The 14,802-nt window shown below is 56.5% G+C and overlaps 6 protein-coding genes and 1 non-coding gene across 7 annotated transcripts; 2 read left to right on the forward strand and 5 right to left on the reverse strand.

Annotated features, from left to right (window-relative positions):
* Positions 1–1,337: 1,337 nt before the first annotated feature.
* ACRALDRAFT_2100637 (uncharacterized protein) lies at positions 1,338–1,874 on the forward strand (the record flags this gene model as incomplete). Its single annotated transcript, XM_071023021.1, has 1 exon — positions 1,338–1,874. The coding sequence occupies one exon, from the start codon at positions 1,338–1,340 to the stop codon at positions 1,872–1,874; it is 537 nt and encodes a 178-aa protein (XP_070876707.1).
* Positions 1,875–2,084: 210 nt separating this feature from the next.
* Positions 2,085–4,016, reverse strand: ACRALDRAFT_2081403 (uncharacterized protein; the record flags this gene model as incomplete). The annotated part of the gene is made up of 2 exons (XM_071022397.1): positions 2,085–2,837; positions 2,892–4,016. Coding segments are annotated over 2 exons (1,878 nt in total), but the record flags the coding sequence as incomplete, so codon positions are not given.
* Positions 4,017–5,824: 1,808 nt separating this feature from the next.
* Positions 5,825–5,896, reverse strand: ACRALDRAFT_t106. The gene has a single exon. It is a non-coding gene; the product is annotated as a tRNA-Arg (tRNA).
* A 224-nt stretch (positions 5,897–6,120) lies between these two features.
* On the reverse strand, positions 6,121–7,533 carry ACRALDRAFT_2099918 (uncharacterized protein; the record flags this gene model as incomplete). The annotated part of the gene is made up of 3 exons (XM_071022980.1): positions 6,121–6,892; positions 6,993–7,286; positions 7,373–7,533. 3 exons carry the CDS (start codon positions 7,531–7,533, stop codon positions 6,121–6,123), a joined length of 1,227 nt encoding a protein of 408 aa, XP_070876709.1.
* Positions 7,534–8,139: 606 nt separating this feature from the next.
* Positions 8,140–9,166, reverse strand: ACRALDRAFT_2097434 (uncharacterized protein; the record flags this gene model as incomplete). The annotated part of the gene is made up of 3 exons (XM_071022840.1): positions 8,140–8,571; positions 8,656–8,865; positions 8,951–9,166. The coding sequence occupies 3 exons, from the start codon at positions 9,164–9,166 to the stop codon at positions 8,140–8,142; spliced, it is 858 nt and encodes a 285-aa protein (XP_070876710.1).
* A 431-nt stretch (positions 9,167–9,597) lies between these two features.
* On the forward strand, positions 9,598–11,295 carry ACRALDRAFT_1079818 (uncharacterized protein; the record flags this gene model as incomplete). Its single annotated transcript, XM_071018946.1, has 2 exons — positions 9,598–10,669; positions 10,736–11,295. 2 exons carry the CDS (start codon positions 9,598–9,600, stop codon positions 11,293–11,295), a joined length of 1,632 nt encoding a protein of 543 aa, XP_070876711.1.
* Positions 11,296–11,398: 103 nt separating this feature from the next.
* ACRALDRAFT_1079819 (uncharacterized protein) lies at positions 11,399–13,896 on the reverse strand. Its single transcript, XM_071018947.1, has 3 exons — positions 13,577–13,896; positions 13,467–13,515; positions 11,399–13,403 (listed from the first exon to the last, which is right to left on the reverse strand). Exons 1-3 carry the CDS (start codon positions 13,796–13,798, stop codon positions 11,695–11,697), a joined length of 1,980 nt encoding a protein of 659 aa, XP_070876712.1. The 5' UTR covers positions 13,799–13,896; the 3' UTR covers positions 11,399–11,694.
* Between the last annotated feature and the right edge of the window lie 906 nt (positions 13,897–14,802).

Here is a 14,802-nt window from a genome sequence, read left to right on the forward strand (position 1 = left end):
GGAGAAACTCCTCCTGCCACTGGGTACCACGGACGAGTCACAACCCCACGTCCCCATCTTCGCGAGCCGGAACCTCAAAAAGAAAACCCGCGTCGTCGTCATCTTCGGCGAGCCCCACCAGAATCTCGGCAACCTCGCCCTCCGCGTCGCCAATGGACGCGGCGGCATAGACAAGGGCACCATGGTCTCCGTCGTCCGCGACCTCCACGCCCAGCAGTCGTCCGCCGACGACCCGCGGGCCCCGGGCGTCCTCCTGGCCAACGTCGGCAGCGTCTTCTGGTGGCCCGAGCGCCGCAGGGCCCTGACCCTCGCCGCCGTCGCCGACATGCCTCTCGCCAGCATGGTCCACGCCGGCCGTCGCGTCACGGTCGACAACCGCATCCCCGGCAGTGAGACGCCGGAGGACCATATCGAGTACATCCTGCGCCGGGTGTTGCCTGCCCTCGCTTCGTCCGAGGCTCGTATTGACATGATCGGTATTGGGGAGGCCCCTGACATGATGGTGAAGCTTCTCGATCGGGAGGACGTCTGGGCACAATGGGGCCAACGTATCAATACGCTCTCTCTTCTGGAGGGGGTTTCGTCTGACATGCCACTCTGTTGTGAGGAGTTTAAGCGCTTTATGGATAAGGTATGCTCGTATATATCACAGATATATCACACCCCCTGTCCTATCTACGCGCCACCGAAGCCATGTAGTAACTAACTGTGATGCTTAGCGTGCCCGGCGTTACCTTATCTCGGAGAAGCCTTTAGGAACGCCTCTCCCTGGAAGCAGCCCCGACACGTTTAGCTCCGGCGAGCCCATATACACCGAGTGCATCATGATCAAGGCGCGGCCTTTTATTCTGCGCTGGCTCGAGGAGGTGGCACGTCAGGGATAGGAGGGTGGTCCATAGCGCGGGAGTTTTCTTCGGGGGAATCAAGACGGAGAAATCAAGACAAGGCTCTACGTGTGCCGTGAGTTCAGATGGGTGCCAGATTGTCGGCGAACATGAGGAATTACGACATAATTGAAGTGATTCCGTTCCTATATTCATCTTCCACCTCACATGTGATACTTGCTATCTACATCTGTCACCACCTGTTGCCACCCGGTGCACCTAAACTTGGACACCTCAACTGCTGTCCTCTAAACTCACCTCATCACCACGCAGTCATTACTCAACCTCACCTCAAAGATCTTCTCATCGTCACTCGTGTCTGACTTTCGCAAAGACTTCATCCTGAAAACAAAACCAAATCTTACTTGCGCTATACAACTCTCCTATCATCTCACCATGGCCACCCCATCGACACCATCAACACACCCCAATCCCCCCGAAATCACACCCGAAATGAAAGGCCAAGGACCAGGGGAAACCGGCCCCTGGACCATCACCAACCCGCAAACAACCATCCTCCTAACCCACGCCCCCCTCTCGCCAACCTGGGCCCTCGACGCCGTCCGCAGCCCCGAAGCCGGCGCCCTGGTCCTCTTCGCCGGCACCACGCGCGCCCACTTCGCCGGCCGCCGCGTCCGCACCCTGCGCTACGAGTCGTACGTGCCCCTCGCCCTGCGCACCATGCTCTCCATCGCCGAGCGCGCCCGCGAGACTCACGATTTGCAAGGCGTCGCCGTCGCCCACCGCCTCGGCGACGTCCCCGTCGGCGAGGAGAGCGTGCTCATCGCCGTCGCTGCTGCTCATCGCGGCCCGGCCTGGCGCGCCGGCGAGGAGGTGCTGGAGGATGTCAAGGCCAATGTCGAGGTGTGGAAGTACGAGGAGTTTGAGGACGGGGATGGTGTTTGGAGGGCGAATCGCGATGGGGCGGTTGGCGTGCGTATTGATGGAGGTGGTGACGGCGGCGGTGGTCCCGTCGAGGGTGCGCAGTAGTTAACAGTGGGATGGGCCACAAAAGACACTGAGGGTTTGATGATGTTATGAGAGATGACCGTTTTGATGAGCATGGTGGGAAAAGCACGTGGATTCTGGCATAGACGACGGGAATAGGTGAGGGACCTTCGACGGCACACGTAGTGAATGACGAAAATAATAGTAACTGATTCTCCATGCTCATTATTCCATGACCTGTGTCAACTACCGATCCACGTACTTCACCCTGTCCCGGATATCTTCAGGAAGCTCCTCGGCCTTGACCAGACCCAGCTGGATGCAGTCTCCCCAGAAGAACAAGGCCCGGTCCTGCGCATATCGCAGATAATCAAAATCCTCCTCGCCCTCCTGCCCTTCCCCTTGTCCCTCCGAGGCAACCGCCGCGTCCGCGTCGGTCTTCTCACCTCCGACCTCGTCGACAAGCGGAATATTGGCCTGCACGATACCCCAGGCGACCCATTGCGCGCTGTTCGCCGGCCGCCAGAGCCTCGTCTCCTCCATCAGCTCCGTTACCACCTTTTCCGTGGCCTCCTCGCGCTGTCGTTCCTGTTCCCTCCACTGGCCCGCCGGCACGCGTGCGTCCAGCATAAAGTCGACGATGGAACTGGTCGAGCCCGCCGTCGCGTGTAGGCCGGGGGTGTTGCCGCCGGTGGGAGTGTCCAGCGGCGTCAGCCGGGGTGTGGAACCGGAGTGTTGGAACTCCGGGCGGTGTTCGACATAGGCCCTGATGAAGCGCCGTTGGTCTTCGACCATCGGGTACTGTTCCGGTCTGCACGCGTGCGGCGGGGTCCCGTGGTAGTTGTAGCACCACTCCGTAAAGTGGTTGGCAAACTCGAGGCCCGGCAGATTCGCCGCCGCGTATTCAAAGTCGATGACAACGAGCTGCTTATGCTCGTTGGCCGGCTGAAGCAGCGGCGATTTCTCGTCGTCCGGTCGGATCCGGAGAATGTTGCCGTATTGCGTCTGGTTCTTGATGAGCCCCATGTTCTGGAAAAAGGGAAAGCAGAGGTTACTTACATCGTTGTGCGCGAAAAGAAGTCGCGAGTTGACATCTTCGGCGTCCTTGTACCTCCCAATCAGAAACTGGCGGTACTTGTCCACCGCCGCCTTGAACTTGGTCCACTCGGTACCGCAGACGAAGCCCCGGTCCCGGGCGACGCTAGGGCCTGATTTCACCTCTTCGTCGAGGCGTGCGATCTTCTTCTCCACAATTGCCAGCCATCGGTCCCAGTTGCACCAAACGGCCGGCCCCGCAGCCCTCTCGCCGTCCTGGATCGAGACGCCGTCGTGGAGTTCCCGCATGCGCTTCGCAATCTGCCTGTACGTCTCGGGCTCCCGGAGGTCGGCGGGCGTCAGTGTCGTCGAGTTGAAGTAGTGCTCGAACCGGCCGTTGGCGAAGGTCCCGAGGATCTTGGGGCCGATCTTCTTACGTGCGAGCCGCTGGAGGACCTTTAACTCGTTCTCCCGGTCGATGAGATGTTCCACCTGCGGGCCGTAGATACGCAGGAGGATCTTGCCCGGCAGCCTTCTCCCGGGGGCCGGCTCCAGATCTTGCGGGGGAGGCGGGGTGACCACGTAGACGGCATTGGTCAGGGCGCCACTAAGTCTCTGAACTGAAATCCTATCACCCCAGTCGAGCGGGATCCTCCGCCACCCTTTGATCTTCAGCGTGCGAGCCAGACGGATAATCTCATTCTTGAAAGTGTCCCAGGCCTCTTTTTCCGAGCTTCTGCCGGCGTTGTAGCTCAAAGTCTTGGTGTTGTCAAGGAATGCATCGCAGGTCGGCACCACAACCTCGCCATCGACGTAGTCTGTATCGGAACCGGCATTTCGGGCGATGTTGCCGGAGCCGAGCTTCTTCTGGCGGCTGTTGGAAGAGCGACGGAGCGGCCTGGCACGGGACTTGAGGATGGCGTCGAGACCCATGGCGATGGTGCTCTCTTCCAGGATACGCTGAAGATGATCCAGATTCACGTCGCTGCTCTGGGAATCGACCGAGTCGGATCGGGAGCGAGGCGAGTGTGACAGTGACACTTCGGCACCTTCAGCTTCCGTATGCTGGGAATGTCGGTGTCGGTGGCGGTGGCGCTTCTCGCGAGCTTCCTTCTTCCGCTTCTCGTGCTCGAGCCACTCGTGCACCTGGGTGAGGAGGAGCTGGCTCAAGTACAGCTGCCTACGATCCGGAGGCTGTTCTACGGGCTCGTCGGGGGTTTCTTGCGTGAGAGCCTGGTCGGCCTGTCCGTTCAGGAAAGGCCAGGTGGAAGACGTGGTGGGAAGCAGCATGGTGGATCGACCAGCAAGTCTCTTATTAGCCACGTTGGCTGAATATTGTCGCCTGAGCTGGGACTCCGGCAATGGACTAGGAAGGGGTTCTGGCGATGCAATTTGAACGACTTGAGAGGTGTCAGTGATACCTGCTTCGAATTCGTATGTGTACTTTGTACAGTAAGGGGAACACCAGGCAGGGTGAGGAGGGAGGTGCAATGAGTTGGCTTTGGTGGAAGGCTCACTGACCAAGACAGGTCTACACTGAGTGAACTCTCAACTCCTAGATTGCAAACCGAGTCTATACTGAAATCTCACGCCACTTGCCATGAGACCTATTACAGACACTTGCCTGTGAAAGAAGCCACTGCGTGGCTGGGGGTAAAGCAATTGCCGACTGATGACTTCGTACTGACCTTTGCTAGAGGAGGAAGCACAACCAGAAAGCGGAGGCCGTTCAGGGTCGTCGTCGGACTTTAAGGCAGACCGTAAAGGTTGGCTGCCTAGGCCGTTGAGCTGAGACGTTCGAGACGGGTCGGCCATGGTGACGACGGGGGGAAAAGGAGGCTTTGGATGAGGGGAAGGGCGAAGAGTTGAAGTCGGTCTAGGCTTCGCTAGCGGCGCGACGTGTGTGGTATCCGTATCCCGGGCAGGCAGGGCAGGCTCATGGGATAACGGCAACTCTCGGTCTAGTCCTAGGATGTGGTTTGGTCTTTGTGTTTGTTTGTCTGTGGGTTTGTTTGGTGGGTGGGTTGTGCGGATGACGGCGGTGACGGGGGATGAAGTGTTCGTATGTACGAATATGGGTAAGTGGCAAAGGAGTAAAAAGGCGGTAGGAGCAGGTCTCGTGAGTCTTTGTGTGATTCACTGATTTCCCGATACCGCGTGACCTTGGACCTGAAGAAGTTAAGGCAGCGGCTCTTCCCCCGTTTGTGGGACGAGGCGGATAGGGCCTAGATTTTTGTCCTTGGGAGGTCAAGGCGAAAAGGGAAGGGGGGACCCTTTATCGGAGCTTTCAGGGGGAAACTCCCGACTCAGACCGAGGCTAACGATAAGAAAAGGGGGGCTGAGGTAGGTAGGTATCTTGTACTTATTAAGTCGATGTGAGAAATATGAACACCGCTAGAGATGAGTCGCGGGAGGGAAAAAAGAAAAAAAAAAGAGAACAGGCTTTTAGTGGGACGACGTCAGGGTCACGATGTCTGATAGATTATAAAATAAAATAAAAAATAAAACTAACACTAGTAGAACCCTCAACTCCATGCATACACTCGACTTGCTGCAGAAGGATGGGTCAGTCCCAAGACTCTCTATGCATCCTACCCAGTGTGGCACCTAGGGTCTTTTAGATTGCAGCGCCACACTACCGGGTGGCTTATGTCTCATGGAGACGCACCTGTCCATTGGAGAAAACGTGCCAGATGTCGTATAGAGTCTCTCCCCTGACGTCATCCCAACCGAATAGAGCCAGACCCTGGAAGGCGTCAGGATTTTAGTCGTCGGGCGCATGTGACGCAAATGAGACATGGGTCTGAGTCTCGCCACGTTGGGACTGCAGCAATTGCAGAGACATCGATACGACGGTGCAGTAAATTGTATGTAGTATTCCTTTACGTCGGGGGGATCTCTACTAATACTTCGTATATACCTACCTACCTGAAGCAAAAAGACAAAAATAAAACTCACGACCGCGGTAGGACTCGAACCCACAATCTTCAGAGCCGAAATCTGACGCCCTACCATTGGGCCACGCGGCCGGCTGTACAGCAATAAACGTAGTGTATGGCATGAGCGATGTATCTACTTCGTATGGCGGTCCAGCATGTACAGAATGAACCAGTCCAACTCCGTTTCTCCATAGGACGGATTCAAGTGCAGACAAAACTTGTCTAGACATATCAATTCGCAAACTGTGATCATTAATTACTCCGTTGTAATTGTAATAACTATAACACAACAGGCTACCGTCAAGTACCGCTGGCTAATGACCCTCCCTCTTCAACGCCCACTGAACCGCCGCCTTGACATCGTCCACCAACATCTTGGGCTTATGCACAGGCTCCCCCCTCTCCGGTCGCCAAACCCCCGTCCTGACCAGCACCGAAGTCCACTCGGTCCCCTGGGGACTCGCAAACTCGTTCGCCCCGCGAATGTCGCTCTCGGGATTATCCCCGACCATGTACACCCGCCTCAGCGGCGCCATCTCCCTGCCCCTGCCCAGGATCTTGGTCCGGTGCTCATTCAGCATCCTCTCCGCGAACCGATACGTCTCGGCAGACGGCTTCCCAAACGACGTGCGCACGAGCTCCCTCCCGCCCGTCACCTTCCTCCACACCCCGTCCAGCGCCGCCTGGAACGCCCCCTGCCCGAACCGCGGGTGATGGTACGTCGTCGACCAGAACAGGTCCGCGTTGGAGAACACCACCAGCGGCTGCCCGTCCTGCTGCCACCCGTCGTTGGGCAGGCTCCGGTCCCCGTTCTTGGCCGAGTACGTCCCCAGCACGCCCTGCCGCGACAGGAGCAGGTCCACCATGATCTGTATGTCGAGCGCCCAGTCGCGCGGGTCGCTGAACACGAGCATGGCATCGATCTTGAGCGCCGTGTCGTCGTGCATGTGGTCTCCCGTGTGGAGCGGGCGGGGAAGCGGACGGGCCCCCGCTCCGTAGACGGACTCCAGGAGCGGCTCAAACGGCCAAATCTCGGGATAGTCGCGTAGGATATCGGCGGCCGTCACAACGCACTTGAATCCGTAGCTGGTTTTTTCATTCGTGACAATGTCAGCTTGAAACGTCGAATGTGCTGTGGTCGAAATTTAAAGAGCTCATCTAGCGCAAAGATCCGGATCCATCTCACCTGTGAGCAATGTCGCGACATTTTTGCACGTCCGCGCCACTCACAAACACGGTCTTGTCGCCTAGCCCTTTGGGACCGCCGACTAGCTCTTGGAACGGCGTGTGCGATTGGACAAAATTATCGACGGTGAGCTCGACCCCCAGCCTGGAGCTCAGGTCGCTCACCCTATCCCTCTCGGGCTTGCCTCCGCCGTTGGTCAACAGAATGAACGGGATGTTGTTGTCCTGTAAGTACTTGAGAGATTCCCGTGCGCCCGGGATGGGCTTGGCCCCGTGCAGTAGTACGCCGTCAATGCTGTGCCAGAGTCAGCGCCACGTGCCGGTAACCTTCCAATATCTCGGGGTCATCTGTCCGAAAAGGAACATATGCAAAGGACATACTCAAAGGAAAAAGCAAAGGACGGAGCTTCGCCCGCATGGAATACCGGCTCGGACGGTTCATTCGATCTCAGCTTGGTGCTCAGCCCTCGTGAAAACGCGACCCGGCCTCGAGGTTTCCGACGCCAGTGGGCACTGGGCCCAAGGTGCTGCGTACCGCCCATTACGCTTCCAGAAAGACCTGAAAGCCACATCGCGCCAGGCCTGGCGGTTGGTGCCGTACTCCGAGGCACAGAGGCCAGAGCCCGGAGTGATGACCTCATCTTCCCAAGGGTAGCAAAATGATCGCTTTTCCTAGGCCTTTCGTGTGACTGGGATCCCAATTACTTCGTATATGGTATACCATGCGTTACAATGAGCATAGGTAGTAGCAATCGATCGATTGTTTGTGATGAGTAGTGAGGGAGGGAGAGATCTGTTACCACGTGAGACCGGCAGGCAGATACGAGAAGGCACTCGAATGACGAGGTCCACTCGGTGAGAGGCCCCACTTCGGTGAAGGAAGCCAAAGGTACAGTTACCGAGGTGGAAAGCACGGAACATAGCATTCGCACACATATTTACCAATCTCCTCCCGATGCTGACCTTTGAGTTGCACCTATGCAGCGGAGTGGTGGTATTACACGGTAGCTAACCCTACCTAAACTTATACCTAGCCAGCCTTGCCCCCTGGCCTAATACTGGAACATCCATTGTACACAAACCTCAAGTCTCCAGCCATCGCTTCATTGTATCCGTACACATTTTACACATTGTACACCCATCCACCTCTAATTCTTTGCCCATTTACCGCTCCAATCCTTCATGTGGTCCAGGATCAGCTTCGCCCCCGCCTGCGGAGAATGCTGTCTCCCTAGCGCCTCGACAAAGTCGCCCTCCGGGTCCATCAGGTAGAAGTAGATGCTGTGGTCCACCAGATAGTCCTGCCCGGGCTTCACGTTCTGCGGCGTGCTGAAATACACCCTGTAATTCTTGCACATGGCCTTGATGTCGTCGTACGAGCCCGTCAATCCGATGAATCCGGGGTGGAACTCGGCCAGGTACTCCTTCATGACCGCGGGGTTGTCGCGGGCAGGATCGCAAGTCACAAAGATTGGTAGCAGCAATCCCGGCATCTCTTCCTCGACCTTATCGAACATAATCGCCATCTTGTCGAGCTCGTCGGGGCAAATGTCGGGGCAGTGCGAAAAGCCAAAGTAGACCTGTCAGGAAACACACACAAAACGTCAGCTTCGGATGCCCATACTCCTCGCCTGTTCGAACCATCACTCTCCCTCTATACGTACCAAAGCGTAGCGACCCTTCATATCCTCGCTCGTAAACTTTTTGCCGTTTTGGTCGATGAGCTCAAACGGCCCGCCGACCTTGGGCTTGCCGATGCCCTTGGTCGCCTCGGCGATTCGCTTCCGCTGCATGCGCTGCTTCTCGAACTCAAAGTACCACACCAGACCACCGGCCGTGGCCACGAACAAGAGCCCGGCTTTCCAGGAGAACGGCTGCGCGGTATCTTGTCAGCTCAATTGTCTCGAGGCGGGGGCACCAACTCTGCTGCGGGCGGCGATGCCCAGGGAGACCACCTACCCCTGACTTGTACCGGCTCTTCACCTGCTCGACCGTCTTGTGCACTTTCGTCCTCTTCTGGAACTGACTCTGTCTGAGCGGGATCGGATTGCTTGCAATCGTCGGCCGGGCCGATTTAAGGGCTGTCGTCTGCGAAAGACATCTTCGGCATTGCTGGGTCGAGCTCCCGAACAAGCTTCTGAGGAGCGTCCTCGTGGGCGCTAATGCTGGCGACATCATGGCAACGCTGTTCCGAGCTAGGTGGGAAAATGTACGACACTAATTGCCCAGTAAAAGGCAGGAAATGGACTATAACCACGATGACATCGTAAGATGCTGCTACTTTTGCGCTTGGCTTACATACAAAGTACATGTAGGCGGGCCGGAAAATTTATCGGCGCTCGGAAGCACTATGTTCCGGTTTCATTATTCAGCCAGAGGTGTCGATTTTGTCACTTTCTCGGTGACGATCTTCCTGCGCTTGTTCACCGAGAATGAACGTCAAGCGCAACCCATAGCCGTCTCTTTTCATCTTAATCTCATCCCCATAACTTACATACCACAATTTTCTCTCCGCTTTTCATCACCCTCAATAAAACATCTGCCGACATTTTAGAATATCTCGTCGTATTTCAGGATTCATAAGTGGGATTGAAGAATTTGCTGACATGTCTTCCTCTGGTTTCGACCAGACTGAAGGAGGTCCCGGTGCTGGGCCGGCAACCGGCCATGATGCCAGGCAAGATGCAGATCAAGAAATGACCGATGTGCCTTTTCGAGACGACGCGCCGCAGGAGACAATACCATCCGTGCAATACGGCCACACTGTGGCTCGCTTTCAACCAGCCCCCGATTTCTTTCCGCCGCTTTCTCCTCCTCTTCCTCCGCCGCCATCAACACAAACAGTACAGCAATCTTCAAGCACAACACCAGCGCCTGCACCATCGTTTGCTCCCGCTCCCGCGCCAGCTCCCGCACCAGCTCCTGCCCCCGCTCCTGCCCCCGCTCCCTCATCAGCTCCAGCACCCGCTCCTCCACCAGCTCCTGCACACATCAATGTCCCGGAATCAACCCAGACATCGACGATGGCTCCAGTGGGGAAGAAGAAAGGACAAGCAACCGTCAAGAAGACTCCCAAGCGCGCTAGAGGTGGTCCAAAGGGAGGGAGGATAGCCAAGTCGCAGAAAAAGCAGGGGGCGGCGGCTACTTCTTCCACGCCCAAGGGAGCTGCAAACGAAGCGCAGGTAGTGAGCGGCTCCGAGGATGAAGAGGGGTCGGATAACGGGCCTTACTGCATCTGTCGAGGACCAGACGATCACCGCTTCATGATAGGATGTGACGTATGCGAAGACTGGTTCCATGGGGAGTGCGTCAACATTGCAAAAGACGTCGGCGAGAATCTCATTGAGCGTTTCGTCTGTCCCAACTGTACGGATCCGAGCCGCAACACCCAGACCCTCTTCAAGAAGACGTGCTCATACCGCAACTGCCTCAAACCCGCCCGCCTCTACGGAGCTGCCGACAGCAGGAGCGTCTTTTGCTCCGACGACCACTGCCAGCTCTGGTGGGAGAGGATGATCTCCGCCTTGCCGAGGAAGAGTTCCGAGAGGGCCTTCTTGCGGGACGCGCTTACACAGGAGGAGTTCATCGCCCTGCTCAGTAGCGATCTCATCCAAGTAGACGAGAAGGGGGATACCTGGAAGGTTACTAGCCGGCCGTTCAATCCGCCCCAAGATCAAGGTAAGCTTTTCATCTATGTTCGGTGCTTCGGCGAAACCACTTAAACGTTGACATCCCCCTCCCCAGACGAGTCCACCGAGGCCAACGCCATTCTCCCGCCCGGTCTTCTGACCGCCGAGGAAGAGTATCTGATCCAAACCTCGGCGGCAGAGCGGTACAAGATGGGCGAGGAGATTGTACTCTGCCAAAAGATGCTCCAGCTCCTCGACATGGCCTCGGAACACCGCAAGGAGCTCATCCAGGCCAAGAAGTTTGACGACTCGGCCTGCGGCTACGACTCGCGCCTCGACACGGTCGGCGTCCAGGCGCCGTTCGCGCACTGGCTCGGCCAGGAGGAGGGCGCCGAGGTGTTCCGGGCCGGGACGCTCGCGCACGGCATCGTCCTCGCGGGCGACGGCAAGAACATTTGCGACAAGAAGAGGTGCAAGCCGCACCAGGGCTGGTTCTCCATCCACACTAGAGATGTGCGGTACCAGATGAAGCTCCTGGCGGCCGAGGCGAAAAAGCAGCTGAACCGGGAGAGGGAGATCCGGGAGGCGGCTTTTGAGAGGAAGCTGCGGAATGCCCGGGAGGGGAATCGAGTCTTCTACCATGGCCAGGAGGGAAGTATGATCGAATCGCGGTAATGTGTAGGGTGCATGGTACTGGGTTTGCCATCTACCAAAGCAAGCGGATGAAGCCTTTGCTTTTTTCTTTTCCTTTCCTTCGTCTTTTTTTCTTTTTCTCTTTGCCTCTTCTTGCCTCATGACCAAGGAGAGGTCCTCGACAGACATAGAAGAAACATGACTGCTTCATGGTCTAAATGGCACATGCAATGATCGCCAGGAGGCTGGCAGATCAACTGTCGTGTCATGATATTTATTGTCCGAGTGACGAAATTATTCAACGGCCCAGCCCAAAAAGCAGGTGGGCGACCCAGCAACAACCATAATACCGCCCTCCAATATGCTTTATACCGTGTCATTCCTCTCTTCGTCAGTCGTAATCATCTGTATAGTATACCACGAAACGCCGTGTTCCCACTTCTAAGCATCTAGGTTCAATTGCTCCAGCATGGTGTCGATCTTGCCCAGTAACACCTGGTAGTTGATGGCGTCTGAGGCAAACTCATCCTCTGCGACTTCGCCATCGAGTGTCTTGAGGCCGCCTTGGCCAGGCTCCTCGGCCTCAGCCCCAGTTTCAACCTTGGCCTCAGGCTCAGGCCCAGGCTCCGGCTTCACGACACCAGGCTGCTCTGACAACTCCACCCCGTTTTCCTCTGCCCCCTCATCTCGCGCCGCTGCAAGGGCAGCTGCAGCTCCGCCGTCCACGTCACCTTGGTCGTCCATGAACTCTTCCAGTCCAGTTTGCTCGAAGCGCAGACGGAACCGGTCGGACAGGTAATACCGGATATCATCGAGCAACTCAATCGTATCCGTCTCCTCACGCGCCTTGATCCGCCCGGCGCTCTGCCTGATCAGCTCGGCAAACTCGGGCTCGTCGATGTAGTCCTCCAGCCGGTAGGCGAGGTAGCGTGCGGCGAACTCCTCCAGGCGCTGCACGTTGAGCTCCCAGGCGGCATTGATGACGTCGTAGATGTTGATGGGTTCCATCTCGACGACGGCCTTGTCCTTCTCCCCCGCGCCTCCCGCCGCCGCGGCGCCGTGGGTCCGATCGACGAGGAGGTTGGTGTTGCCGCTGCCGAGGGTGCTGATGACCTGCGCGGCCTTGGTCTTGACCTTGTCGAGGAACAGCATGTCGGCTGCATAGAGGAGGTCCAGGGCCAGCTCGAGCGGGCAGTCGCATTTTTCGGTGTAGAGGTAGGACAGGACGATTTCGAGTACGCTGGGGGGGCAGTCGACCGTGATGACGTGGAGGTGATCGCCTACTTGGGCCTCCTTGAAGGACGAGGAGAACATGGTTTCGAAATAGGGGCTCCGCAAGAGCATGGCCTTATGCACAGGGTAGACCACGGATCGCCTGGTCTTCTTGGGGTCGGCATGGTCCTGGGTGGGACCAATGGGGATGCCGTTGCGGCGAGACGTTGGCGCAGCACTTTCCCCGTCCACATCCTGAGAATCATCATCATCATCGCCTGGTTCCTCCGCGGCCAGAAGACAGTCGGCGAAGATGGCATTGTCGTGGCGCCACTTGATCTCTCCTACCTTGTCGGAGTCGACGGTCATCTTGTGGCCCAGGACGTGCTCCCGGAAAAAGGCATCGACCTGCTGCTGGGCCCGATTCACCTCGTCCTGATACCGCTGCCGAGCGAGGCGCCGGTCGGTGGTGAGAAGCGCCTCCCAGAGCTTATCGAGCTCAAGCTGCTTGCTGATTTTGTCGGCGCTGGTGAGGATATCCTCCTCGGTCGCGGTGCTACGAGAATCCGACAAATCTTGGGGGAGGTCGCTCAGGTACAGATACTGAATGACGAGGCGGAAGGCGGCCGAGGGAATAGTGGGTGGGAGTTTCCACGACGTGGTATCGGACGCGTCCAGCAACTTTCTCCTAAAGTAGGGTGATCTCGCGGCTAGGATGAACTTGTGTAGGTCAAACGAGTCGGATGCGGCGATCAGAGTGATATCTGCCGTCTTTGGCGCCTGCCTAGTGAGTAACGATGTGATGTGTGACGACCAGGGCTGCAAGGGGTCCGTGGACTTTGAAAAGTCATATGAGAGGAGCAGGGTCCTGATCCTGTCATTGAGGGCATTATATATGCAGCGCTCTCCCTGGAAGGTATTCCGTTCAGCCAGGGCACCTAGGGATTGCCGTGGTCAGTAATGATAGAATCGCCCAGGGATACTGCAATCTATAAACGAACCGGATTCGAGTAATAATTGAGCCAGCTCATAGTGTCCACATAGACTAGCCTGTATGTCAGGGCGAGTCAGCCAGTACGACAACTCTCCCGAAGGCGCAGCTGGTGCTTACCACGATGAGGGGGGTATAATCGAACTCGTCTTTGCCGTTTATGTTCACGCCGGCAGAAATCATCTCTTGACATTTCCCGAGATCACCTCTTCGGCAAGCAAGTATGAAATCGTTGAAGGCGTCTGACTGATCCAGGGGGTTCTCATCCCGCAGGACGCCGCTTTTGATGAGCTGGTGTTCGGCATGGAATTGCTCTCCCAGCTGGCCTTTGTGGAGGACCATGGCGTGAAAGAGTAGTATATAGGATATACAGAAGGGGAAGAAAATGTTCTTAATATATACTTGGAAGAGAAGCAAAGTGGAAGAAGAGGTCTGTAGACATTTGGTGATGGTTGGGGAGGTGTCAGTGAGTATTACTCGATCGCCACTTGTGCACAAACCGGAGGCGGCACCACAAAATGTACAAAGTACATGTACATCCCCCGGGAATACTTCGTCCGGGAGGCCCATCATCGAATCGAATGCTTCGGTATTACAATAGTCCGAGGTCATCGTCGAACCCCGCGACCCATTATAATACGAGGGATCAACGCCTCATTCACCATATTCCTCAAGCTACCGTGAGAGCCACGTTGTTTTCGTAACCCGAGCGGAGAGAACTTATCTGGACCAATGCGGTTGGAAAGATGTGAGTTGGTACTGTCATCAGATGAATACGGAAGATTTTCCAACTCACTACGATGACAGACGATACTCAATCCAAAGCCTGTCAACTAGTTGCTCGTCTAGCATCGCATATGGCGCGAACTCGCCTACGGCATGAGCCACGTTATTTTCATGTTCTGTTACCAGAGTCTATTGAGTAAGGGATGGGCTTGGAAAGGTTCAGTTCTGGAATACGGCGGGCGCCAAGTACTCGAGCGGGGAGCAGATGCACCTTTGCTTTCTGAAGACACCACTCATACTCACACATTTAGACAGCATTCTACGTGATGGACGGTGCAGTCGCCATATATTCGTATAGAGCCATGCCGCGAGCCCAGAATAGTTTGCCACGATCGAGTACTTGGGTAGCCGTGAAGAGGCGGGGATCCAGGAACAGGTGGTACAGTGGCTCGGCAAAATCTCGACAGACTCGAACCAACGCGTACGAAGTGACTGTATCCGGGCATCGGGCATCCCATCTCAGTAAAGTGTCTGGTATTTGAAGCGTCTCGAGGCACAAGTTGTAGACATTGAGGAGCCTGGTCGTCAAAGTACGTACTTTGTACCTTACCTAAGCCGCG

The sequence above is a fragment of the Sodiomyces alcalophilus genome (assembly GCF_042370955.1).
Source record: "Sodiomyces alcalophilus JCM 7366 unplaced genomic scaffold ACRALscaffold_2, whole genome shotgun sequence".
Taxonomy (NCBI): Eukaryota; Fungi; Ascomycota; class Sordariomycetes; order Glomerellales; family Plectosphaerellaceae; genus Sodiomyces; species Sodiomyces alcalophilus.